We start from the raw sequence: 26796 nt of genomic DNA, 5'->3' as shown, positions 1-26796 counted from the left end.
GACCACTCAGAGACCCGCATGGCTTCGAAGGTGCTCTGTTTTTTGTCCAAGCAAACCGGAGGGAAACCCCCAGTCTTGCACGAATATCCCCCGCACCGAAGTCCTGTTATAAATCTCGCCGACTCTCCTGGAGTTTCTTCCTACCACATTCCAGCTGCCGTTTCCATGGAGATGCTAATTTTATGGCTTTTGTATGCTCTTAAACAGACAGTTGAAGGCGTCTGCTTGTCTCCTCGGGCCTCTTTCGAAGGGTCACCCAAAGCCTGTTTTTTCAAATACGAGTGATTAACACATGTGGGAAGATTAAGTGTATTTTTAGCATTAAATAATCATTTTCCTTAGCAAAGGTAACGGCATCTCAACGTGCTTTGCACTCGTGATGCGAGTACAGAAACGAATTTGGTGGTTGGAGTAAACCTGCTACTGTTATGCCTCTAACAAAGGTCATTCCAGGGTTAAGCTATTGAGAAATGAGGCATCAGCAGCACTTCATTATGGAGTCCAACTTTCACATCCTGCAATGTCAGCTTAACTTCTAAAAAGACGCAATGTTGCCTTTAATTTTATTCATAAAAAAAAAAACATTCAAGTTGGTTAAAAAGGCGTTTGGGCGGCCAAACCACAGAACCATCTTACTAAAAGGTGGAATCTCTTTTCCTCTCCATGAAGAGGCAGTGAAAATGTCTCCAGTCGTTGGTCTAAAAGGTACAAAGGTACTTCGGGAGACTGAAGCAGAGTATTGCAGCGTGCGAGATCCTGAACCCACCTTCCTGGTGGAGGGCAAAAAGCTGCTCGCCAACGATGACTAGCATTGGTTTCAGCTGTTAAGTTATTAATGTAATACGCTAAATCTTAAATGTACGCCTGATTTATAAAAGAAAAAGGGATACAGTGCTTTGCTACTAATTGTCAACACTATGACAACTAGATATAAAGGTCAGGAAAACATTTTAATTAGGTAAACAATTGTGAGGGAGAGGGAAGTAGTCCAGTTGTGCTAGCTTGACTTTGACAAGCTTAAAATATAGATCTGCTGTGGAATTCAACGTGTTTTGTTTCAGTTAAAAAATAAAAAAGGTGACCTACACACCAAATCTGACAGATCATCAGTAGAGCAGGTGTTCATATGTAGTTAATCAACCACCACAGTGTTAAGATTAGCTAATAACAGGGGTAGCTAATCTGTCATAGCAATCACTTTCAAAACGGTGATGGACCGAATGTTCTGTTCTTTGTTTGGGAAAAGTTTGAGAATTCGAAGTCGAAATCGAAGATTTGTGACCTTAAACTTTATTCTTAGCGCTTTACATCAACTTATATATGGAGATCTCAATCTTTACTTTCCCTTTATTCATATATCTAAGGCCTCACCAAGAAATCTGATATTTCGTTTGGAGGTGTTCCTCGCTTTCTCTGGGGAAGGTTGGAATCACCTCCTGGCCTTTTTCTAGAGATCTCAATCTCTCTTTGCAGATTCAGCTGGCTTAATATTAAAACTCATGGCCTCTTGCCATTCTCCTAACCCACGGCCTCACGCCGTATTTAACAAATCGTGATATGTTTTAATTAATCAACTCGCGAAGGCGCTCCCTCAGAAGAGCTTCACCCAGCTCGCTGAAATGTGGTAACTTATAACGCGGAATGGAAATTCCTAGAGTGTTACACATCGTCAAAAGGGCGTAAAGCCAGACTGACAAAGGTGCTTGTTTTAAGGTTGCGTATATTTCCAGAATGTAAAAGGTAACTATGAGCCTTTGGTGATTGGGCAACCCCCCTTAGCGCTAAGGGTTCGCTTGATGATGAGCAGAAAAGAACCTTATCACTTTTTAGCTCTTCAGACTGCCACCAGACAAGAATCCTTTCTATAATTTAATAAGTAAGAGATAAAAATCGTACCTCTTTTTCTGTGTCTGGCCCGGATCCCTGCCTTGCAGCCAGTCTGGAGAGAGACACCTTTTCGTCCCCTTTAAGTCTGAATCGGCTCATTGGCACGTCGGGTATCACCATTTATATTGAGGAATTTAAAGGTGCCTAAACTCATAGAGTATATAAATAAAGGTTAAATAAGACTCGGAACTCCTTCTGCTCATAGTCAAAACGAGAAGAGATTTTAATGCACATCTGTGGAACTAAACATCACATACACATCGTTACAGTAGTCCCAAAATCTCTTGACTTCTACTTCTGGTATTAGTTTTTTATAGGATCCGAGCTCTGCTGGTGTGTATTGGAAAGCCCCGACCAATGGCGTTGCTTTCCTCCATTTACGTAGTTCATTTGGCTCCGTCTTACACTGGATGTGTATTGGAAGTTCCTTGGAAATATTAAGACCTATTGACCTCCAACATCTGCTCCATTTCAAGGTGCAAAACAAGTCAATTATTATTCTTATTTATCCAAACAGTTTATTCCCCAGACATTCTTTCCGTCTCACTTCGGCTTCGCACGCCAAGGAAAGCTGGGAGCCAGGTCAATTTGACCTTCTATGGCGCCAGATTTCCTCAGAGCAAAACACTCCATAAAGAGTATTTCCGCTCTTACATATTCCCAATCCATTTGACACAATACATTTCTTTTAGATTAAAACATATCTTAGTGCGAAACCGACCAACAAACATAATTTTTAACTATCAATATAATTATATTCCTCTATAGTCTCAAGTCAGGAACCTTTAATTTCAAGTCATTTCGAGTCGTTTTTATTTTATTTTTTTTTTATAATTTGCAATTATACATAAAATTCAAATATTAGACCATTTGTTCTTTTTAAAATATGTATTTGAGGTTCATTTGTGATCCTCTTATTCATCTGGTATTCTTCAAATCTGTCAGAAGTAAACAGATGTCAGAAAATAAATTACAGCCTTTCATGAATTACATTTGACTTCAGTTTACTCCTTCTATTCATAAATAAACATCAACACTACAACAATCATAGTTTTCAAAAAATGAAATAAGTATAAATGAAGTTATCACAAGTAAACTCAGGAAGGTCTGGTGCATTTATTTTTCTGCTTTTATTTCTAAGTATGTTAGTTTCAGTCCTCCGTAAATATGGGACAGATATTCTAAACACAAAATTTATTTGGGACAGTCACTGTATTTGGTCTTTTTTTTTTTCCCAGCAAAGCTATACTACTTGGAAATGGGTTCTGTGCGACATGTGACAGTCACGCCGGTCAGTGCATTAAGTCAAAAACAGTTGACTTAATGCACTGACTGCAGTAAACAATATATTGTCAATATAATTTCCCAACGTAGATGTCTTCAAATACACCAACCATCCTTAGATGATACTAGACCCGGCTCATCATCATGATGGGACAGAGAGACTCTGTTCCCTGTGTTCAGGTCCAGAATCTGCTTTCTGTTCCGGAGCCCCGCTCACTATCCACCGGCTTCCTGAGCTAACACGGTGCACATTATTTGTGGAGGCATTTGAAGGACCGGATTTATGGTAAATCATCACCAATTTAACCCGGAGTACACATGCTAACACGAAGTTAGCTAAAGTCAACTATCTTACAGCAAAAGAAAAGTGCCACCTACCGATCTTTGTGAAGCTTCAAATGCCGGACAAAGTTGGACGTCGTGGCATCTCCATCCGATATTCTCTTCTTGCATGTTTTACAAGTTGCAGTTCGTTTTTTAGTCGAAAGTTCATAACCTACGTAGCCAAAAGAAATTACTCGCGGAAGCATATTCCAGCGGTTATTTCGTATTTCGTTCCCTGAGCTCTGTAGCTTTGCCGCGTTTTTTTAAACGTCCAAATCCTGTTAATTTGATTGGTTGTGCTGCAGCTACGTACACATACATACATAAGGAGAGAGGAAAACCATAGTGACGGTCTGCGCATATTGATACGGAATGAGTGACATTAATTAATGACGCCACTTTATAAATAATGTGTTTTAAATTTTAAGACTTTGAGTAAAAAATATCAAGTCTTTTCAAGTAAACAGCTTCAAGTCGAGTCAAGTCCCAAGTCAATGGCATGAAAGTCAAAGTCAAGTCCGAGTCTTTGAGCATTTTTTCAAGTCAAGTCTCAAGTCGTGATTTTAACGACTCGAGTTTGACTCGAGTCCAAGTCATGTGACTCGAGTCCCCACCTCTGCGCAGCACTAACTCAGACTTACGTCACTTCCTAGGGTACTTCCGAAACCAATATTACAAAATAAAATACAAAAAATATCAGAGCCTTTTATACAGTCAGAGTCTTGTGGGGAAAAATGAATCCACCCTGAACATTCTGGCCTTTTACGCACCTTTTCCAGCTTCATCATGCTCTACGCCACATGTGTCAAACTCAAGGCCCGCGGGCCACATGTGGCCCGCTACGTCATTTTATGTGGCCCTCTCCCCCCCACCACCGTTTTACAGCCCCATTGAATGACTTAAAATAGGTTTTGAGCACGAATTGACTACAAACTACATCTCCCATAATGCCTTCTGATTCTTACCAGCCAACATTACGGCTTCTCGCCACTAGAGTGCAGCAGAGTCACCTCAAGCTGATTATTAATTTTCCCAGCGAATAAAACTGAAACGTCGACAAGCTAACAAGCTAAAGAGCGAAGTTCCGTGATGTTTCAATCTTTTACCGTCTCCTGCCCCCTGATTTGATGTCACAGCTTCGACTCCACGCAGCTCGTGTTTTGTCCACGTTTGGAAGCACCTATCTGTGCGAACGGATGTTTTCAAAAATGAATTTAAACAAGACCAAGACCAGATCGCGCATCACGCCGTTTTGCGGATTTCCACAGAATAGAACTAAAACCAGACATCGACGAACTGACCAGGGGAAAACATTGGTAAGCACGAACAAACTAAATTTAAATAGAATGAATGTAAAACCAAAACTCAGTATACTGGAATATGCATATAGTTTATTGATTTTGCTTGTTTTGTGTTTATTTACAGAACACAACACAATGAGGATGTGTGTGAGTTGGTGACAGGGTGAAGAGGGATCAGCTTTGTGTTCAAGGACAGGCAACGTCACCTCATTGTTTTGTTCTTATGTGAAATACATGTTCGTTGTGTAATAAATAACAAAAACGTTTTGTGAATGAAGTTGAGAGTTAATATCAAAACTTGTTTTTATTCTTTGTCTGCTTATCTTTAAAGCAGACAAAGATTAATTTTCCCAGCGAATAAAACTGAAACATCGACAAGCTAACAAGCTAAAGAGCGAAGTTTAGCTGAGCAGTTTAAAAACATTGTAATTTTTAAACTGAGCAGTAATTTTACATCCATGCAAACTCAAATGTAATATTTAAAACTTGAATACATAAAATCAGTTATTTAACAATATGAGGTGTTGTTTAATTTATTTTTAACATTGTATTTTTATACATTTATGCTAGGGTTGCCCAAGTCTAGTTTTCCAGACCTATCACTCTGCAACTTTAGATGCGTTCTTTCTCTAACACACCTGGATCATTGACTCATTCATAGGCCTCTACAGAACTGAGTTGCTGCTAATGAGGAAAGTCAACTTTTTGTCCTGGGTATGTTTTAGCAGGGACGCATCTAAAAGTTGCCGTCTGGAGGACTGCACTTGGGCATTCCTGATTTATACGGTCAATGTGGCCCGTTGAGGGTGGCCAATATGCTGAAGTGGCCCTCGGTGAAATTGAGTTTGACACCCCTGCTCTACGCTATCAACTGCTGGGGAAAGGATCATCTTTGTTCTCTTCTTGGGGGATTTTTATGCTATCTGACTCTGTCTTGACATTTAGATATTGTTCACCTGCTTGTGGATTATTCACTGAAGAAACAGGGATGATCAGTTCACTCAGAGTGTGTAGAACCTGAAGTCCAACCTGAAGGCGGGGGACCTCGATGTTTTCTTTTAATTTGGAGCAGAAGGGCTTTTAGTAAATCAACCAGATGAGATCCCTTGGTCACATGTCCTTGATAAACAAACTCTCCTCTGGATGTCCAACCACTGTTACTCCTAGACAGTTTTTTCAGAATGTATTCAGCATTTTTACGTTCCTTTTCAGGGAGGGCTTTTACAACTTCATTCGCTGTTTCATCTAATTCATCTTGAGGTTTCTGGATAGAATCGTCTTCGCGAGTTCCAGATTCAAGCACAGGGTCATCCTTAAGATGGTCACGTTGCAGAGTCACAGTTAACCGAGGTTCCTCTAACTGTCCCTGTTTGATTAAAGTCAAATATCTCTGTAGCAAAGCATCATATTTTTAATGTTCTCATATGAAGTTAGTCTTGATTCATTCAATATCGCTCTCATCTTAGAATCCAAATCCTCTTCAGCTGCTTGTCTGATAGAAGTCTCTGGATGACTCCAGTGCTTGAACTGATGCAGTGAGATCAGATACATCTGTTGAGACATTTTATTTGTTGATTATTCCACCCACCAGGTTTCTGATCAAGGTGTAAGAGCTGCTAAAATAGGGAGAATGAACCCTCCTCGCTGGCTCCTGAGAGCTGCCTGTTTACATTTTAAACCTGTTTTTATGTCAGCAAACAGTCTGATGATCTTCTGTTTGTTCAGTTTCTGGTGTTGAGAAATTGAAAGTTTAATGTTACCTTTTAAAATGTTCAGAGCAATTTCACACAAAGTTTTTAGAAAGTCAGGTGAGCAGTGCCCAAGAATATCTTTTTGCTTCTGGGGAGTGGCAGGTACAGAGTCCTAAGGATGTGTATGTAACAGGTGGCATCAATGAGTCTCAGAAGTCGTTCAGGTGGGTCTCAACCAGATATTTTATTTTTTTATTCTGGGGGAAGAAGGGAAAACAAATGAACAACCTCCTCAACTCCTTCTCCCTGCACTCCGGCTCCACAGCAGCACAGAACAACGCTCTCCTAACATTTTTTTTTCTCTCAGACTTAACAAAAGTTAACAAAAAAAAGAAATCTTCTCACAAAAATCGTAAACTAAAAACAAGAGGAGAAAAACGCCACCTGGTGGCCACAACAACACAATACAGTGGGACAGAGTTAAATAAACAGAGATAAAAAGTATAAATTAAAAATAAAAACACATACCTGGGGGAAGAAGGGAAAACAAATGAACAACCTCCTCAACTCCTTCTCCCTGCACTCCGGCTCTAAAAATGTGGAAATAAAAACAATGTTCAACCGAGCTGTGCTGGACTAGCACCGGTCGTTCGCGCCAAAATAAAAAGGAAATTATAATAAAACTGTTTATAAAAAAAAACCACAATGACGGTCAAAACTGCAAAATAACACACTAACAAACAATAATAAACAACATATGGTAAAGACCTCAACATGAACAACATCCATACAGAAAAACAAACATATCTCAGCAGCGAACTTTCCTCTGACTTACCCACAGCAGCGGAACAACCTGAGGGAAAAGGGGGGGCAGAGGAGCTACGAGGGCTGGAATAGACTACGGAAGCCCAGGAAACACAAACGAGGCGGAGAGCAGAAGGGCGACCCCCGCAGGCAAAAACAACAAAATAAATAAAAATAACTGAATAAGATAAAATTCACAAATTCTCAATATAAAATGAATAAGAAATAATAATTTAACAAAGAAACACATTTGTAACTCTGTTACATGTACATTCCTTTTTATCCATGCAGACATGACTTACTTTGTTTTAGGTACATACACAACTGGCCACTGATGAGCTAGCAGACCCGATCTCAATTTGAAATGTTCTGGACAGGTGGGAGTAAGGTCAAGGATTAAATAACCATGAGCCTCTCTGGTTGCATCTTCAAAACTCTCTAAGAAAAGTCCCTTTGCTGATGGGAAGATTTGACATCTCTCGTATTCTTAAACAATACCATATAATTACTGTTCAGACTTATAGTACGGCTGAATGTCTCCTGGTGAAACACATTCTGGGTCAACATTATTACCAGAGGTGGGGACTCGAGTCACATGACTTGGACTCGAGTCAGACTCGAGTCGTTAAAATCACGACTTGAGACTTGACTTGAAAAAATGCTCAAAGACTCGGACTTGACTTTGACTTTCATGCCATTGACTTGGGACTTGACTCGACTTGAAGCTGTTTACTTGAAAAGACTTGATATTTTTTACTCAAAGTCTTAAAATTTAAAACACATTATTTATAAAGTGGCGTCATTAATTAATGTCACTCATTCCGTATCAATATGCGCAGACCGTCACTATGGTTTTCCTCTCTCCTTATGTATGTATGTGTACGTAGCTGCAGCACAACCAATCAAATTAACAGGATTTGGACGTTTAAAAAAACGCGGCAAAGCTACAGAGCTCAGGGAACGAAATACGAAATAACCGCTGGAATATGCTTCCGCGAGTAATTTCTTTTGGCTACGTAGGTTATGAACTTTCGACTAAAAAACGAACTGCAACTTGTAAAACATGCAAGAAGAGAATATCGGATGGAGATGCCACGACGTCCAACTTTGTCCGGCATTTGAAGCTTCACAGAGATCGGTAGGTGGCACTTTTCTTTTGCTGTAAGATAGTTGACTTTAGCTAACTTCGTGTTAGCATGTGTACTCCGGGTTAAATTGGTGATGATTTACCATAAATCCGGTCCTTCAAATGCCTCCACAAATAATGTGCACCGTGTTAGCTCAGGAAGCCGGTGGATAGTGAGCGGGGCTCCGGAACAGAAAGCAGATTCTGGACCTGAACACAGGGAACAGAGTCTCTCTGTCCCATCATGATGATGAGCCGGGTCTAGTATCATCTAAGGATGGTTGGTGTATTTGAAGACATCTACGTTGGGAAATTATATTGACAATATATTGTTTACTGCAGTCAGTGCATTAAGTCAACTGTTTTTGACTTAATGCACTGACCGGCGTGACTGTCACATGTCGCACAGAACCCATTTCCAAGTAGTATAGCTTTGCTGGGAAAAAAAAAAAGACCAAATACAGTGACTGTCCCAAATAAATTTTGTGTTTAGAATATCTGTCCCATATTTACGGAGGACTGAAACTAACATACTTAGAAATAAAAGCAGAAAAATAAATGCACCAGACCTTCCTGAGTTTACTTGTGATAACTTCATTTATACTTATTTCATTTTTTGAAAACTATGATTGTTGTAGTGTTGATGTTTATTTATGAATAGAAGGAGTAAACTGAAGTCAAATGTAATTCATGAAAGGCTGTAATTTATTTTCTGACATCTGTCAGAAAAGAATACCAGATGAATAAGAGGATCACAAATGAACCTCAAATACATATTTTAAAAAGAACAAATGGTCTAATATTTGAATTTTATGTATAATTGCAAATTATTTAAAAAAAATAAATAAAAACGACTCGAAATGACTTGAAATTAAAGGTTCCTGACTTGAGACTTGACTCGACTTTTGCCTGTCTTTACTTGAGACTTGACTCGGACTTGAGGACAGAGACTTGAGACTTACTTGAGACTTGCAACACAGTGACTTGGTCACACTGTTAAGTTGCACAAAATTCGAGACCAAACTTCAGCTTTAATTAACATTTGCAAATGGAGAAAACATACAAAGCTCACATCTCAGTGAGAATCGGATGAGTTCTGACTTGAGGCTGAACGTCCCCTCATTTACATTAGATACATCACACATTACTTAGTCACACCCCCTGGCTCAAGTGTCAGGTAAAAATCTATACGTTACTTATCTGTAAGTTTCAGTGGAGCAGAGTTGCATACATATTCACAGCTCAACTTTAGGCGTTTCTCCAAGAAGGCCTCTCTGCTGATGGCTAAACAGATACTAGAAACTGAATTTCTACAATCTACGCTTATCACCTTAGCCATGTCTTCACATTTCTAACTGCTGAACATCCTGTTCTTCACTTATTTGACGAGGGTCAGAAGAGCATATATCCTGTTGAGCTGCAACTGAGTGCAAACCTTTAATAAAAACATCATAAAGTGTACATTCAAATTTATTTAAACTTTTCTACTAAATTTTTCCTTCACAACACCTCTGATGTTTGTCTCTGAACGGCTTCATGAATAAATACTGATGATTTATTAAAGTTCCCTTCAGACGCTCACTGACAGAGCAGAGTTTTTACCTGGTCGCTGAGTTTAACTTGAAATCTTTTCTTGTCTCTGAAACAGAAATGAAGACTAATCTGTAAAAAACAAAACAGCTAAAACAGGAGCAAAGCTGATCCAACGTTTCAAGTTCAGTTTACAGAGTTTCAGTCTTTCAGTACAAAGTCACTAATTCAGTCAAACTTCTTTAAATACTGATGCAGTCTGAACTTGCCTCTTGATTAATGAAAAGCTCACATTTCCTAATAAATACTGAAGGAATAAATGAAGTTATCAGTGATGAATCCAGTAGATTTGAACTGTTTGTTCATGTTGGAGGGAAAAACCGTCTCTGATTGGAGTTTTAATCATTCTGCGGTTTAATTCTGTGTTTCTACTTTATCTTTCAGTATAATTATATTTATTGATTTTTCATTTTCCTGCCTCTGCTGCTCTGGTTTATGTCCTGGTTCCAGTAATCACCCTCCTTGACTCACTTGTTTCCTTTCCAGATCCTTTGCTCGTCTTTCTGATTCTCATTTTCTTGATGGTTTTGGTGAATTTTCCTCGTTCTTCGTTTTCCTCTCGTCTCATTAGGTTTGTTGTTGTTTTTTTCTAAATGAAGAAGTTCTTCAGTCGGGTCCAAATCTCCCAACACAAATCATGACAGATCTTTCCAACTCCTACATGAAACTTTGTCTAATTCTCACTCAGTTAAAAAAATGTGTAATTTAAAACACATGAAAACTACAGACTGAAGTTTGTATGATAATGAGAAACGTTGCTTCCTTGTGGAGTACCACAGGGCTCAGTGCTTGGGCCAAGTTGATTTATTTTATGCATGTTGTCACTTTGTTACAGAGACATTTCTTTTGTTGAAATTATGACACCTGCTGTGTTTTAATCCATGAATCTTGAAGCCAACGAGTAAAAGAGCAATTAAAGAAACATGAACACATTTCAGGCTCAGGCTCTGCAAACACCGAGGCCAGTTTAGGAGCCTCTGTAAAGGTTTTTGTTGTTTCGGCTGTTTGATGAGTCCAGAAACGATCATTTATGAAACAGAGTCTCTGAGTGGAAAGTTTCAAAAAGCTGGTTTCATGTTTTTATCTGTACACACAAGCTGCATTTTTAAAAAATCTTTTAATCTTTTTGCATCTCTCCATAACCAGCATGTTACTCTCACTCTCACAACATGGAGGCGTTTTGTGTTGTCCGGTGTTTTCAGTTTTGTTCTGTAGGAGTGTTACAGCGCCCCCAAATGGTCTGGCTTGTGTACTACAGTGTTTTCAGTGATCCTGTTTCATGGACACATTTTTAAAAAAATCATTTATGAAAATGTTCCATGTTCGTCTCCACGTGGAGCAATGCAGGCGAGTTAATTCTGCTTTTATTTCTAAACTTTGGTCACTATAATTCGTTATTTTCAGATAATCCTGTCAGTTTTCTGAAAATAGTTTAACTTTAAAAGTTTTATTGCTCAGACTGTGTTGGGCTTCTGTAACATTTATGCAGTGTTGTATAAAGTACTGAAATCTCAGAGTCAAGTAAAAGTATAAGTACCTCTCCAAAATATGACTTTGGTAAAAGTCCAAGTCACTGACTGAAATGTTACTTGAGTTAAAGTCTTAAAGTATCTGAAACTTCTTGTACTTAAGTATGGAAATTACTGTAAAAATGGATGTACTCAAGTAATGTAATGAAAAGTACAAGTAAAAAGTAAAACAAGGCAAATGCAGTTTGAATGACTTTTTTTATATTTTGGTAAACTTGTCAAATACACTTAAAATAATGTACCCAACCAAGTGCAGGCAAAATTAAACCTGCTAATAGATATACCTGCAGGCATCATTTAGTTAAGAAAATTAGGTGCTTTACCTATAGCACAAGGTTAACTTAACCTGCTTTACAACTGAACCAGCTTCTTAGTAAACCCTCCAGGACAGAAAATACAAAGTTTTTGTAAGCCTTAAGTTTTCCCTTCAAGTAAGGTCAGTGCTGAAAATGAGAAAAATAAATAGTACAGAAAATGCGGCCAACATGAAGAAAAAGATCTGTTATGATTACTCTACTTCACAAATTAGTGAATCAGTCAATCCTACAATCAGTAGGTGGTGCACACAACTGGTCATTATGCAAAAGAAAAAAAGAATTGGGAGGGAAATGCAGCTTATTGGCATCTGTAAACCTGGTTTTGAACTTGCATGCCTTTCCTATATTCGTTAAATTTAGTCTAAATTGCTATCGCTATGGCTTCTGTCCCCCCTTGAACAGAGGAGTCTAGGTAGCCTGCTACAGTCAACATTAAGCCTAAGCTAAATACACCACGTGTGGAACTGAAACAATGCCAAACAAAGTTCATTTATGGTCAAGATTTCACAATACAGTAGTGTCTAGTGACCAAGCTATAGTTACTGAAACAGGAGGATTATAACCATTTCATAAGAAGTTACCTCGATGTGTTTCTTCAAGTTGGACGGGGAGTTTTTGTAAGATAGAATTTCCACATCTTCGGGCAAGAATAACATAAACTGCATGCGGTACGACGAATCTTTAACACCCACGAAAGAGTGTATTGTGTTTAAATAAGGCCATGGGCTCTCATCACCAGCTGGTGGTTCCCCTGGAGCCGTGTCCGACGTAGTTGCAGTCGTTGTGGTCTCCGTCTCCTCCTCCATGTGGCTGCTGCTGATTGCGAGACTTGCTTTGTGTTTAATGGGAGAAGCGAAACAGGTGTATCCTATTGGTGGTGATGAACAAGCCCAGGCAAGTAGGCTACCGACTTTGTTCGGTAGCCTACTTGCTACTTGCTAATCAGTAGGTGGGGTCAAAACACTTGCGTTTCTCTCTCTCGCTTTTTTGTAACGAGTAACTAAACCACACATTGAAAATGTATCGGAGTAAAAGTACGCAATTAAGTTCGGAAATATAGTGAAGTAAAAGTGAAAGTCATCAAAAATTTTCATACTCGAGGAAAGTATGAAGTACTCCAAAATATACTTAAGTAAAGTAGTGAAGTATTTTTACTTCGTTACTATACAACACTGCATTTATGTTTATTTTTATTTGTTGTGATATTTCTAATCTCCAGAGTAGAAACATTTCTCTCTCTCTCACAACTGATTCTGTAATTAATCACTTTTCTCTCATTTCTTTGTAGTTTTTATTCATCAAAGGAGTCAAATGTTCATGTTTGTGCTGAAAAACAAAAGTTTCAGAAGTTTTTTGCTCTTTTGTTTTGAACAGTTCATGCATAATAAATGTATAATTCTCTATCTGGCAGCAAAACTCTTAGATCCCAGTGACTGACAGAAAATCAGATCTACTGACGTTTGATCGATCGCTGAGATGAAAGAGACCAAACAAGTTTTCTGCATATTTAAATCTGTTTGTTTTTGTCTGTTTGTTTCTGGGGATAAAATGCATCAATGAATGGAGTAATTAATAAACCAAAACGCTCTGAAGTCTTTGATTTTCAGCATCTTAGAGTTGAGAACTTTGAGATGCTAATTTTATTTTAAACGACACTTTTCTTTTTTTTCCTGCAGTTCTTTTTGTTTCTTTGGACAACAAAATCTAAATCTAAACTTCCTCAACATCCAACAGAATCCAGTCTGCATTAAAACCTGATTACTCAGATAAACGTCGATAATAAAAGTGAGTTGAAGACGAGGAGGTGAAGGTGAGAGACGGTTCTTCCTCATCCTCCTTATCAGCAGAAACAAAGATTAAAAATTAAAATCAGATGCCTAGCAAAAATATGTTTATCTCTACATATTGTTTCTCTGATGTATTTTATTTTTTAAAACTATGTATTTTATTTTTAGTTTCCTACATGCATACATTTCTTTATTTTAAAAATGTAAATGTATTGTTTATGTTCAAATATGAATATGATTTATATGAGGAAATATAGCAGAAATAACAATATACTGCTGAACAGAAAAATGGTAATATTTTCCCCAGTCAGAAATAGAGAGAGGAATTTTAATTTGACCAATAAGACGATTTAAAAACTGAACCAAAGAGAAGTTTATCTTTTATTTATGGGTTTAATTCTGATGAGCAGATTTGATTTCAGTTCAACATCTGGAAAAGGGATTTAATTTATTTATTTTTTTTGCTATTTTCTTTTAAATTATTGTTTATATGATAAAACAATTTATTAATTCTTTTCTCTTTTTTTTAAACAGATATTTTTTTCTCCCTCAAATCACAACTTCCACAGTTTATTAATATTCATATTAAATTAGTAAAAAGGTTAGTTGGTTTTTTGTTAATATTTTGTAAAACCACACTTGTCAACTGGTTTGGAAACCTGAAAATTAAGATGAATATCAAGAAAACAAAAAATGGTTTATTGGCAAAACTCAACGTCTTTCAAATGTTCTTAATAAATGACACAAAATCATCAGAATAGTGAAATCAAACTAATATTATATAGATTTTTCCTCTCACTGACAGCTGCTGCCTCAGATTAATTCATAGTTCTGGACGGTTCAGTAACTTTGTGTTTTACAGTTCAGGATTGATCTGCACCTGCAGAGCCTCACCTCCATGTCTGCATGGACCAATCAGAGAAGAGCGAGCCTCTGATTGGAGGATGGAGCAGGAGCGGCACCAGAACCGTCCTGGGTGGAAGGAGCAGCAGCTGAAATCTGGATGTTTGACCCAAATTCTGTCATTCGGGATGAAACCAGGAAGAATTTGTGCAGCTCCACTTTCTCAGGACTAAAGTCTCCCCGGTCTCTGAAAGTTTCTCCTCCTCTCTGAATATTTCTACACACCTGTGATGAGAACCAGCTGGTTCTGGAGGTCCACCTTCTGCCTGACGCTCCTCCTCCAGCCGGGATCGGCTCAGCATGAAGACGGGAGTTCGGTTCTGGAGCCCGGCTTCTGCCAGCCCATCTCCATCCCGCTCTGCACCGACATCGCCTACAACCGGACCATCATGCCGAACCTGCTGGGTCACACCAACCAGGAGGACGCGGGCCTGGAGGTCCACCAGTTCTACCCTCTGGCCCAGGTCCAATGTTCGGCGGAGCTTCGGTTCTTCCTGTGCACCATGTACGCGCCGGTGTGCACGTTGTTGGACCGGGCCATCCCGCCCTGCAGGTCTCTGTGCGAACAGGCCCGGAACGGCTGCGAGGAGCTCATGAACAAGTTCAGCTTCCAGTGGCCGGACCGGCTGCGCTGCCAGAACTTCCCGCTCCACGGAGCCGGAGAGATCTGCGTGCGTCAGAACAGGAGCGATTCTGAAGGTCCGGCCGAGCCAAACCCGACCGCCCGGCCTCCGTTCCTCCGGAGCGACCAGCGGTTCTCCTGCCCCCCGCAGCTCCAAGTTCCGTCCCGCCTCAGCTACCGCTTCCTGGGGGAGGAAGACTGCGGGGCTCCGTGCGAGTCCGACAGACCCGGCGGACTGATGCACTTCAGCCAGGAGGAATTAAAGTTCAGCCGGGTCTGGGTCGTGTTCTGGTCCATTTTATGCTGCGTCAGCACGCTCTTCACCGTCCTGACGTATTTACTGGACAGGAGGAGGTTCGTCTACCCGCAGCGGCCCATCATCTTCCTGTCTGGCTGCTCCTTCATGGTGGCGCTGGCCTACAGCGCCGCCTTCCTGCTGGAGGACAAGGCGGTGTGTGTGGCCCGGTTCAGGAAGGAGGGGTACGGGCTGGTGGTCCAAGGGACGGAGAAGGACGTCTGCACCGTCCTGTTCGTCGTCCTCTATTACTTCAGCATGTCCGGTTCCGTGTGGTGGGTCGTCCTGGGCTTCAGCTGGTTCCTGTCCGCCGGGATGAAGTGGAGCCACGAGGCCATCCAGGCCCGCTCTCAGTACTTCCACCTGGCAGCCTGGCTGGTTCCGGCGCTGAAGACCGTCCTGGTGCTGGCTGTGGGCCGGGTGGAGGCGACCTGCTCAGCGGGGTCTGCTCTGTGGGAGCCTACAGCCTGGAGGGCCTGCGGGGATTCATCCTGGCGCCGCTCTCCATCTCCCTCCTCATCGGCGCCTCCTTCCTGCTGGCCGGCTTCGTGTCGCTGCTCCAGGTCCGGTCCATCATGAAGCACAACGGCACCGAGACGGAGAAGCTGGAGAGGCTGATGGTGCGGATCGGCGTCTTCGGCTCGGTCTACACTGTTGGCGGTGGACTCAACTGGCGATGTGGTGGAAAGGTTCCTGGGGGGTCCATTATCGTCTCTGGCTGTGGTCGGTTGAGGGCTGGGAAAGTCTCTTTCTCCAGGTGATGGTAGCAGGTGGTAGCCCATGGATACAGTAGTCGGACTGATCCGTCGACAAATGTCTCTATCCTCCCCCTGGGGGTGCAGCCTCACTGACTGCTCTCGCTCCCCCCACCGTATCTTCTTCATTCGTGTCTTGTAACAGGTGATCGAGCATGCCGTCAAGGTGAAGAATCTGAGACATGCCTTCATCTTCCATGCCACTTAGCTTCTCGCTTCTTAAGAAATCGTCAATCAGATCAAACAGTTCTGGTTCACTCAGTGCCATAAGGCCCTCAGCGTCTGGCCCCGATCCGTCATCAATTGCGCTGGCGATGACCTGTAGTTGACTGATACTCAATGCAAGCAGTCTCTTTCGGATTTTGAAAACCAGCATCCTTCGCGGGGTTGTGGTAGCCATCTTTAACCTCTGTAACCTCTACTCTCTGGATGACGCACAGCACTACAGCCTTCCTTGAAGCTTTGGACACAGGTTTTCTCTGTAGCAGTTCCCACTCTCCCCACTAGGTGGCACTGGTGATCCCGGACGAGCCCCCAATTGTTACCGGCCCCAGACCTAGGGGAAATCTGGGCCGGCACAAGCGATGCACAGGCAGGATGCGCTGTGGATCTGTGAATAATGAGGAACAGACACGTTAATACGTTGTGCCTTGCTCTGCTGGCAGCGATTTATTATTAACTGCGCATGCGCGGGCAGAGAGTATAGAAGTTTCCTCGTTTGTTCATTCACTCACAGTAGCGCCCTCTACTGACTAGGTAGTCATTGACATGAGTCAGCTAATGTTAGACAGTTGTTCTAATCATCTTAAAATAATCTTTTCAAAAATGGGGGTGTCTGTTTTAGTAACACATTAATTTCTAGATCCACTACAAAAACACTACATTATAGCTATTTTTGGTTGAGTTTTCAGTATAAATACCTCTAAATATTTCAAACAACATAAAACTAACTTAAAAGTCATTTTTAAGCAAGATATAGGAGCTTGATTTAAATAATTCCTTACTACTGATGAAAAAGCACTACTTTCACTGGCAGAACCTGGAAAAATGTCATATTTAGGCAAAATACTCAGCCAATGGAACTAGTACCCTTTTTAAATCAATAATAAAGAATTATTGACTTAAAACAAGCTCCTAGTTCTTGCTAAAAAGTGATATGTAAGTTATTTTTTCTTATTTCAAGTGTATTAAGATATTTGCAATAGAAACTGGACAAAAATACTTGATAAGATTTTGTGTATTTGCAGAGTAAGTACATAGTACTCACCGTGCACTGCAAAAACACAACATTTTACAAAGTATATTTTGGTCTAGTTTTTAGTATACTTAAAATAAGATCAAACTGACTTACAAGTAACTTTTCAGCAAGATGTAGAAGCTTATTTTATGTAAATAATTCCTCAATATTGATGCAAAAGCATGAGTTCCACTGGCAAATTATTTCACTTTGTCTTGTTATAAGTGAAATAATCTGCAAATGGATCTAGTACTTCTTAATCAATATTAAGAAATAATTTTCTCAAAACAAGTTTCTATATTTTGCTGTATAGTTACTAAGTCTACTAAGATGTTTGCACCAAAAATTAGCCAAAATCCTTGGTAGGATTTTGTGTTTTTGCAGTGTATAATGGTCAATAGAGCCACATCTTAAACGGTCATATCTAAATTATTTATAATTAAAGTAATTTCACTATATATATATATAATCATCTGAACTTTAAAAGAAGGTTTTCTCTCACAATACAGATAATTTTATTGCCCATCATTGACCTAAAACACATAAGAATTATCTAGTTAATTATTTATTGTCAGACAAAAGAGAAAATGTTATCTTTTCATATTTTGTAGATTTGGTTTCAACCATAAATTAGGTAAAGCCCACCTTTTTTCCTCATGTACATGTGGTGGACCTTCCTGTCGCCGTATTTCGGTTGGCGGATGCCACAGTTGGACAGCGAGTTGCGGGCGTGATCGGGATTCATGCCAAAGTTGAGGTGGTGACTGGGATGAGTCATGGCCAGCTGAAAGAGAGCGTGAGCAGAAATATTTAGTCTACTTGTCCAAATTAACAAGTTTTCTTTCTGGTATCCAGGAGAAGTTTATCACTTCAGGCAGATCTGAAACCTCAACATTGATCCAGACATTTCAAACATAGAAATTGGTGTGAAACAAAATCAGAAGCTCTCATTTCAGACCAGTTTTTAACATCTCTGTATTTATTTTGTTTTCAATTAAATTTCAAATTACAATTTTTTTTTATTGTTATTTATGCGACAGATCAAAAAGAAAACATTTATTTCTGGTCATCTTACAGTGAAAATTCAAACTCAGTTTCAGTTAATTTTATCACTACTTATTAAAAAATGAAAAATATGTCTGCATACTATAAAGCAGGGGTCACCAACACGGGGCCCGTGGGCCCCCGGTGGCCCAAGGGGACCTTGTCAGTCGCCCGCGGAGCAAGTTCTATAAATAGCCATTGTCATTAGGCAGCATTGCCAAAGAAATTATTTAATTTAATGTTTTTACACTGAAGTAATAACATTTGTTTAGTTACATGTGACTTTATCCACAACAATGTAGAAGCACAATTTATGCTGTTATGGGAAGATGTCTTACTTGGCCTCACTAAAAGCTCAACTTGCTGCATTTTACAATGAAGTTAAGTTTTATATCCAGACTATCAAAGACAAAAAATAGCTATTAAAACAATTGAAATCTCTATTGTTTTAAATGAACCCTTAGCTTTTTCTTTTTCTTGAATATATTTATCTGTATTTGCTTTTTCTTGAGGCAGAACAAATGAGGTATAACTCTGTCGTTATACAGTGTGTCTGCGAATAAAGTTTAAAAAAAAACATTCCCTCCCCTCTCCCCCCCCTTCACCCAACAGATTTCTTGTGGCTTTGATGTCAAGCAGTGATGTCACTCATCCTGTCTGTGACATCACAGGCGACTGTCTTTGTATTCTCAGATTCCACAGAGAAATTCATTTGCAGTTTAAGATTTGAAAGAAAAGTTACAATGGAAGGAAAGAATTTATTGTCGACCAAAAGTTTGGAGAAGAGATTTAGGAAGCTGCAGGAAGAACAGGCGCAGCTTCAAAGGACAGTTGAAAAACTCAGGAGAAAACTTGAACAGCTAAATTCTAACAATGCAGACAACTACCAAGCTGAGAATAATGTTCTTAATAACATCAATGAGTTCTACAAGGACAAGATTAGATCATTGAACTTGGACCTGGACAAAGAAAGAGAGAAAATCTACAAGCTTAGATGGAAACATTACGCTATCGTAAAGCGAAATGCACAACTGAAACAGACAGAGATTGAATTAAACAAGGATTTTGAGGATTTATTAAATGAAAAATCTAAACAACTACACTGGCGTCAAACAGAAAACAAAGAGCTTAAGAGAGAAATTGAGGCATTAAAATTAAAGACGGAAAATATACAATCCAGGGTGGCAGAAGAATCCAAGGAGGTCCCCCAGATTGAAAACAAAATCCCAGAAGAGACGCCAACATTCCTGCAACGAGTTGGACGTACCTTCGTCCACATGTACCAATCAGGAACGTTAAGATACTGGGTGCCACCCTGGATTTTTTAATGTCTGAAGAGGAACTTTGTAATAACTTTAAGATTTTGCAGTGTGATTTTCTTTTGAGGTATTGAAGTTTTCACTTGCTGTAAGTTATGTTTTCCATTTTCAGTGAGCAGCACCACTGCTTCTTTCTTCTAAGGTTGTTTCACCAGTTTTCTCCTTACAGTGTTCTTGGCATTAACCATTCAGCAGTCATCCTCTAAAGTAACGGCATCTCAACGTGCTTTGCACTCGTGATGCGAGTACAGAAACGAATTTGGTGGTTGGAGTAAACCTGCTACTGTTATGCCTCTAACAAAGGTCATTCCAGGGTTAAGCTATTGAGAAATGAGGCATCAGCAGCACTTTATTATGGAGTCCAACTTTCACATCCTGCAATGTCAGCTTAACTTCTAAAAAGACGCAATGTTGTCTTTAATTTTAAGAATTTTTACACATGGACTACGCTACACATGGACTGTGTAGCGTAGCCGACACGGAGAGCGAGAAAAAGAGATCCCAATCTGATCTAAAATAACAACGACTATAAGGAATCGGTAGTTTATTTCCCCAGTGTTTTACCTACCATTGGTAAAACAGAAGCCCGAGAGAATCCTGACGGATAAAGTCACAGGTGTCGTACTCACTGACTACTTGACAGACGGGTCAAAGATCGAGAAACTGAAGGGATGTTCACAGTCATCAGTATTCCTCAAATTTAAATTGTGACCCCAAATCTTGTCTTTTGCAGAAAATAAAGTTGTGGGGAGTCATAATGACGTGGAAGCTGAAAGTAGATAACTTGTCTGCTTTTGTGGCAGGAAAGAGGAACACTGAAAACGCATGTTTGCATTTTTTTTTCCTGTATCATGTTTAGACATTAAGAAAAGAAGACGCTCTATGTGAAAGGAGTAGTACACTAATAAAGCAAACTGGTTGGATTTAGAGTTTATTTTTGATTTGGTGGCCTGGTTGGTGACTTTGGATTTGATTTTAGAGTGTAGATGTTACAGTATTGTAGAGGAGTAAGGGAGTATTTCAGTTTTTGATGTTGGTTGACCCAATCTTTGTTCAAGATTGTATTTTGACTAGAAAGAAGAGATTTTTGGATCAGTGTGAGAATCTGCTAGGTTTTTGTTCAATTGTGGTTTTTGGTTTTGTGAATAAATGGAATTGGTTTTTAGTGCAATGTGAGTAGGTTTTGGTAGGAAGGGATTGGTTTTTGGTGGAATGAGATCGGTTTTTTGTTTTGGAGGGATGAAATTTGTTTTGGTGGGAAGTTTTTGGTTTTTCTGTGTGGCGTTGGGATGGGGTTGGTATTTGGTTGACTGTTGTTTATGGTTTTGTAGGTTTATGGGATTGGCTTTTGCCTGGTTGGGTGGACAAGATTGGTTTCTGATCTATTACTTTTTGGTTGCAAAGATCAGACCAACCAATAAAATAGTTTTTTGAGAAGATGGGTTTGTTTTTTCGTGGGTTGGGTAAAACCAACCCACAACCTTATAACATAACACTTTGGATTTATGTTGTAAGGCTGGGTGGGAATTTTCATTTGACAAGTAAGGGTACATGATCAAGATGGGAATTTTCTTTGAGGAAAAATGGTTGGGTAGATGGGTGGGTGGATGGAAATAAAAAAAAACCTCCAGTCTTGTACTGACTTATATTTCATTTGCTTGTTTCTTTTCTTCCTTCAACAAAATGCATCTCTACCCCGCTCCATCTGTAAGCATCTTTAATTCTTTATCACAGATGGCCAAATGCTGGAGAAAGCTCAAGGCTGTTTGCCAATTCTATAAACTGCAAAATGCATTACAGTTACAGCTCCAAGACAGCAAATCTGAGGTCATCTTTCAATTTGTCCTTCCAATGAGACTAATAGTTATGAATCACAAGACAAGGACAGCTTTCAAACTGGTTAGCATGAACGGTGAGTTCTTTCTCAATCTCTAAAGCATCAACATTCAAAACCTCCACAACTATTAAATAATAAAGTAAGCAGTATAACAAATACTTTAGCAGTATACTAATGCTTAATGTACTGTACACAGGACCTGCCTACTTTATCATCAATACACTTCCTTCCCATATGCCTGGAGAAAACTGGGTGGCTATGACTTTGGAACATGATGATCATCATTTATTGACTCATATGGATTCTCTCTGGATTTTGAATTTTACCCATCAAGCATTGTAACATTTTTAAGAGAGAGATCCTCAGAAATATTTGATCATAATTAACAGCTTCAGGACACCATGTCCACTATGTGCGGCCAGCACTGCGTTTATTGCCGCTGTCACCAGGCTAGACGGTTGTCAATGCATCAAGTATTAGATTCTTACCACAGTGATTTGCATAAAAATCATGTAATGGTATCAAACTTGGTGAAAAAGTATCAACGATGTATCAGAAATTACACCTCTTGCTTCTTTAACCATAGTACATGTTCTATGCAGATGTTTAAAGATTGTTACAAATTGTCTGTGTAATATTTATTATTTTTATTTTTTATTAACTTTTCATTGTAATTTTGTGAAAAAAATGTACAACTGAAATCTGATCAATAAATGTTTTATTTAGAAGTTTAAAAGAAAAAAGCATTTCTGTCAGAGTTAATTAGGTTCTCAGTTATTGGCAGCAAACAGGATGGTGTATCGGTCAGGATGCAGGAAGGAGGACATGAGATCAAAACTTTAACTTCAGATGTGAGCTGGTTTATTTGTCTTGATGCTCAGTGTTGCCAGCAGTCTGTAATAACAAATTAATTGCCATTAGTCTAACATATTACAGGAATAGAGGTTCAACTAATACAAACTCTAACAAAAATATCTAATGAGAAATAAACTCAACCATCCACATTTGCGTGTAAATCCACAACATACACAAATAACTCAATTTACGCAAAGGTTACATCATTAGGCGCAGCCTCGGTGAAAACACGAACACAGACAGCCCTTTGGCTCAGTTTAGCATAAGAGGCACTTTGGCGCCATCATGTGGCCAGATAACATCACTACACAATGGCGGCAGCTGGCAGCGCATGCCCTTAATGACTAGATCTGCTGCAATAACTCAATGGAAAGTAATAACAGATGCAGCCGAAATGCAGTTACAAACAATGGGATTTAAGGTAAACCTACGAAGGCCGAGCAGGTTCAACTGAGTTCCCAGCGCTCAGAGAGCCCCACAACATCGCATACTCGTTCTCCCGTAGTTAACACATATAACAAACTGAATCTAGAATAAACAAACAGCACGCTAAATGCAGTACTTACTTTCTGTCATCAACTTAACACTCGGAGCATCACTTCTCAGGACTACACCAGGAATGCGGTCTCACATGCTAAGAATGTAGCAAAACTGACCCGGAAGTATATTAAGTTGCTCTCATGAGCGATAACGCAGCACTAACTCAGACTTACGTCACTTCCTAGGGTACTTCCGAAACCAATATTACAAAATAAAATACAAAAAATATCAGAGCCTTTTATAGAGTCAGAGTCTTATGAGGAAAAATGAATCCACCCTGAACATTCTGGCCTTTTACGCACCTTTTCCAGCTTCATCATGCTCGACGCTATCAACTGCTGGGGAAAGGATCATCTTTTTTCGCTTCTTGGGGGATTTTTATGCTATCTGACTCTGTCTTGACATTTAGATATTGTTCACCTGCTTGTGGATTATTCACTGAAGAAACAGGGATGATCAGTTCACTCAGAGTGTGTAGAACCTGAAGTCCAACCTGAAGGCGGGGGACCTCGATGTTTTCTTTTAATTTGGAGCAGAAGGGCTTTTAGTAAATCAACCAGATGAGATCCCTTGGTCACATGTCCTTGATAAACAAACTCTCCTCTGGATGTCCAACCACTGTTACTCCTAGACAGTTTTTTCAGAATGTATTCAGCATTTTACGTTCCTTTTCAGGGAGGGCTTTTACAACTTCATTCGCTGTTTCATCTAATTCATCTTGCGGTTTCTGAATAGAATCGTCTTCGCGAGTTCCAGATTCAAGCACAGGGTCATCCTTAAGATGGTCACGTTGCAGAGTCACAGTTAACCGAGGTTCCTCTAACTGTCCCTGTTTGATTAAAGTCAAATATCTCTGTAGCAAAGCATCATATTTTTAATGTTCTCATATGAAGTTAGTCTTGATTCATTCAATATCGCTCTCATCTTAGAATCCAAATCCTCTTCAGCTGCTTGTCTGATAGAAGTCTCTGGATGACTCCAGTGCTTGAACTGATGCGGTGAGATCAGATACATCTGTTGAGACATTTTATTTGCTGATTATTCCACCCACCAGGTTTCTGATCAAGGTGTAAGAGCTGCTAAAATAGGGAGAATGAACCCTCCTCGCTGGCTCCTGAGAGCTGCCTGTTTACATTTTAAACCTGTTTCTATGTCAGCAAACAGTCTGATGATCTTCTGTTTGTTCAGTTTCTGGTGTTGAGAAATTGAAAGTTTAATGTTACCTTTTAAAATGTTCAGAGCAATTTCACACAAAGTTTTTAGAAAGTCAGGTGAGCAGTGCCCAAGAATATCTTTTTGCTTCTGGGGAGTGGCAGGTACAGAGTCCTAAGGATGTGTACATTCCTTTTGATCCGTGCAGACATGACTTACTTTGTTTTAGGTACATACACGACTGGCCACTGTTGAGCTAGCAGACCCGATCTCAATTTGAAATGTTCTGGACAGGTGGGAGTAAGGTCAAGGATTAAATAACCATGAGCCTCTCTGGTTGCATCTTCAAAACTCTCTAAGAAAAGTCCCTTTGCTGATGGGAAGATTTGACATCTCTCGTATTCTTAAACAATACCATATAATTACTGTTCAGACTTATAGTACGGCTGAATTTCTCCTGGTGAAACACATTCTGGGTCAACATTATTACATTCCAATTTCTATGATGTCTGAATTCTGTGAATAATTTTACCACTTCAGGATGTTCTGAGGCTTGGAAAATGACATCATCAGTGTTTTCAGAATCATGTTTCCAGAATAGGCAGAGAATGTAACTGAAACACATCTCTGTCCGTTCTCCTCACCAGTAAAAAGAAACCAACTCTTTTGTCTTTCCTGTGTCTTGTATTGTGATGTTCTAGGTGATTCAAACCTGACACAAACATTATTTTTACACCAACTGTCAGCCGGTCTGTCAGTCAAACCTCTCACTGCAGAGCAGAAGAAGACAGAGGCTGATTTTTAAAACTTTGCTAACGAAGATAAAATTAGGGGATCAGATGGGCTTCACATGGGCTGATCACGATCCCCTAAAATGAAGGAAATCGGTGCCCAGATATCAACTGATCAAACAATCAGTTGGCCAATAAATGTATCTTATATTATATATATGTATATAATGTAAAAAGCACTGCAAGAGATGCAATAAGTTTATAGAAGGTGAGTGAATGATCTAATGATTGGGATGCTGATTGCAGCCGGTCTACATTGTCAGCAGAACTAGAGGGCCCCAAAACCACATTTCGCTTTGGGCCCCATGGAGGCTTGGGCCGGCCCTGCCAGGCATACCAACGCAGAAACAAATACTAATAACAGCACATAGAGACAGAAGTAAAATAACCAAAATATTTCACTAATTACACAACATGTGCTCAAGGGTGGAAAGCTTTATATAACATGCTAATAACAGTTTAATAAATATCAACACAACACAAGAAGAAACTACCTTAGTACAATGAATAGTAAAGAATTACTTTATAAGTCAGTAACGCACATCAACAACATGTGAAACCATTGGCACCACTCAGGAACACATTTCTCTGGATCTCCTAATGTGGCAAAAACTCACCACCAGGTGGCGCCTTACTCTCCTCAGGTTCAAACAGCACCATGCAGCATCATGACATGTTGATGCGCAGCAGCAAACCTGAGCCTTTATAACTGAGTCAGATACTTTCATCCTGTTTGTACTGAACAAACAATTCATTCATTTCATGACTATTAAAACTTTGGACATAAATTTTGGTTTCTGGGTCACTTTGGGAGGCAGCTGTGTTGATCTGGTCTCATACCTGTTGTTGATGTTTGGAGGTGAAGTTTCCATTTTAGGCTGGTCTAAGATTTAAAGTTAATGATAATTATAACATTATGATTCCCTTAACAGTGATGAAGAAAACTGTTAAGAAATATTTTCCATTTTATTCCCAGTGGACTAAAGTGATGCAGTTAACCCTCAACAGCTGAAACCAAATTTATATTTGAAATCATCAATGATCCAACCCTAAATACTCATTTATAGTGAATGTTTGGAGTTTGCAATCAGGACTCCATAGTTTAGTTTGGCTGGCAAAGTTTTTTTTGGATTGTTTTCTCAAAGTTAAAATAAAACTGTAGATCTAAATCAAACAGATTTGACTGGATCTGGAAGATAATCTCTCTTTGGTTTGATGGTTATATACCAAACTGGATCCATCCATCCATTTTCTTACACCCTTGTCCCTAGTGGGGTCAGGAGGTGCTGGTGCCTATGTCCAGATAACGTTCCTGGCGAGAGGCGGGGTCAAAGGTCGCCAGTCTGTCGCAGGGCAACACAGAAACACACAGAACAGACAACCATGCACACACACACCCAGGGAGAATTTAGAGAGACCAATTAGCCTAACAGTCATGTTTTTGGACTGTGGGAGGAAGCCGGAGAACCCAGAGAGAACCCACCATGCACAGGGAGAACATGCAAACTCCATGCAGAAAGACCCCGGGCCGGGAATCGAACCCAGGATCTTGTTGCTGCAAGGCAACAGCTCTACAAACTGCCCCACTGTGCAGCCACCAAATATTAATTTCAGGAAATTTAATATTTGGCTGATTGAGAAATATTTCACAGCTAAACTTAATCTGACAAAAGACCAATTTTATTTTTTTATGTTAATGACCATTTCAGTTTTTAACTATTCCATATTTATGATGTGATCTGTTATTGTTCCATCACTTTTAAATTAAATGTTTCTCCTCTGAGTTTGCTGATGTTGTTGAATCTA

General features: G+C 39.6%; 1 protein-coding gene and 1 long non-coding RNA gene across 2 annotated transcripts; one reads left to right on the top strand and one right to left on the bottom strand.

Moving 5' to 3' along the window:
• Positions 1 to 1888: 1888 nt before the first annotated feature.
• On the bottom strand, positions 1889 to 12060 carry LOC116712191 (uncharacterized). The gene is made up of 3 exons (XR_004337461.1): positions 12049 to 12060; positions 9576 to 9578; positions 1889 to 2331 (listed from the first exon to the last, which is right to left on the bottom strand). It is a non-coding gene; the product is annotated as an uncharacterized LOC116712191 (long non-coding RNA).
• Positions 12061 to 14169: 2109 nt separating this feature from the next.
• On the top strand, positions 14170 to 17354 carry LOC116712130 (frizzled-7-A-like). The gene is given in 2 exon segments (XM_032552001.1): positions 14170 to 15890; positions 15893 to 17354. Coding segments are annotated over 2 exon segments (1446 nt in total). The 5' UTR covers positions 14170 to 14773; the 3' UTR covers positions 16222 to 17354.
• Positions 17355 to 26796: the final 9442 nt, after the last annotated feature.

The sequence above is a fragment of the Xiphophorus hellerii genome, chromosome 21, assembly GCF_003331165.1.
Source record: "Xiphophorus hellerii strain 12219 chromosome 21, Xiphophorus_hellerii-4.1, whole genome shotgun sequence".
In the NCBI taxonomy this organism is placed as follows: domain Eukaryota; kingdom Metazoa; phylum Chordata; class Actinopteri; order Cyprinodontiformes; family Poeciliidae; genus Xiphophorus; species Xiphophorus hellerii.
Note: the sequence above shows the minus strand (reverse complement) of the source record. Positions and strands in the feature narration are given on the sequence as shown.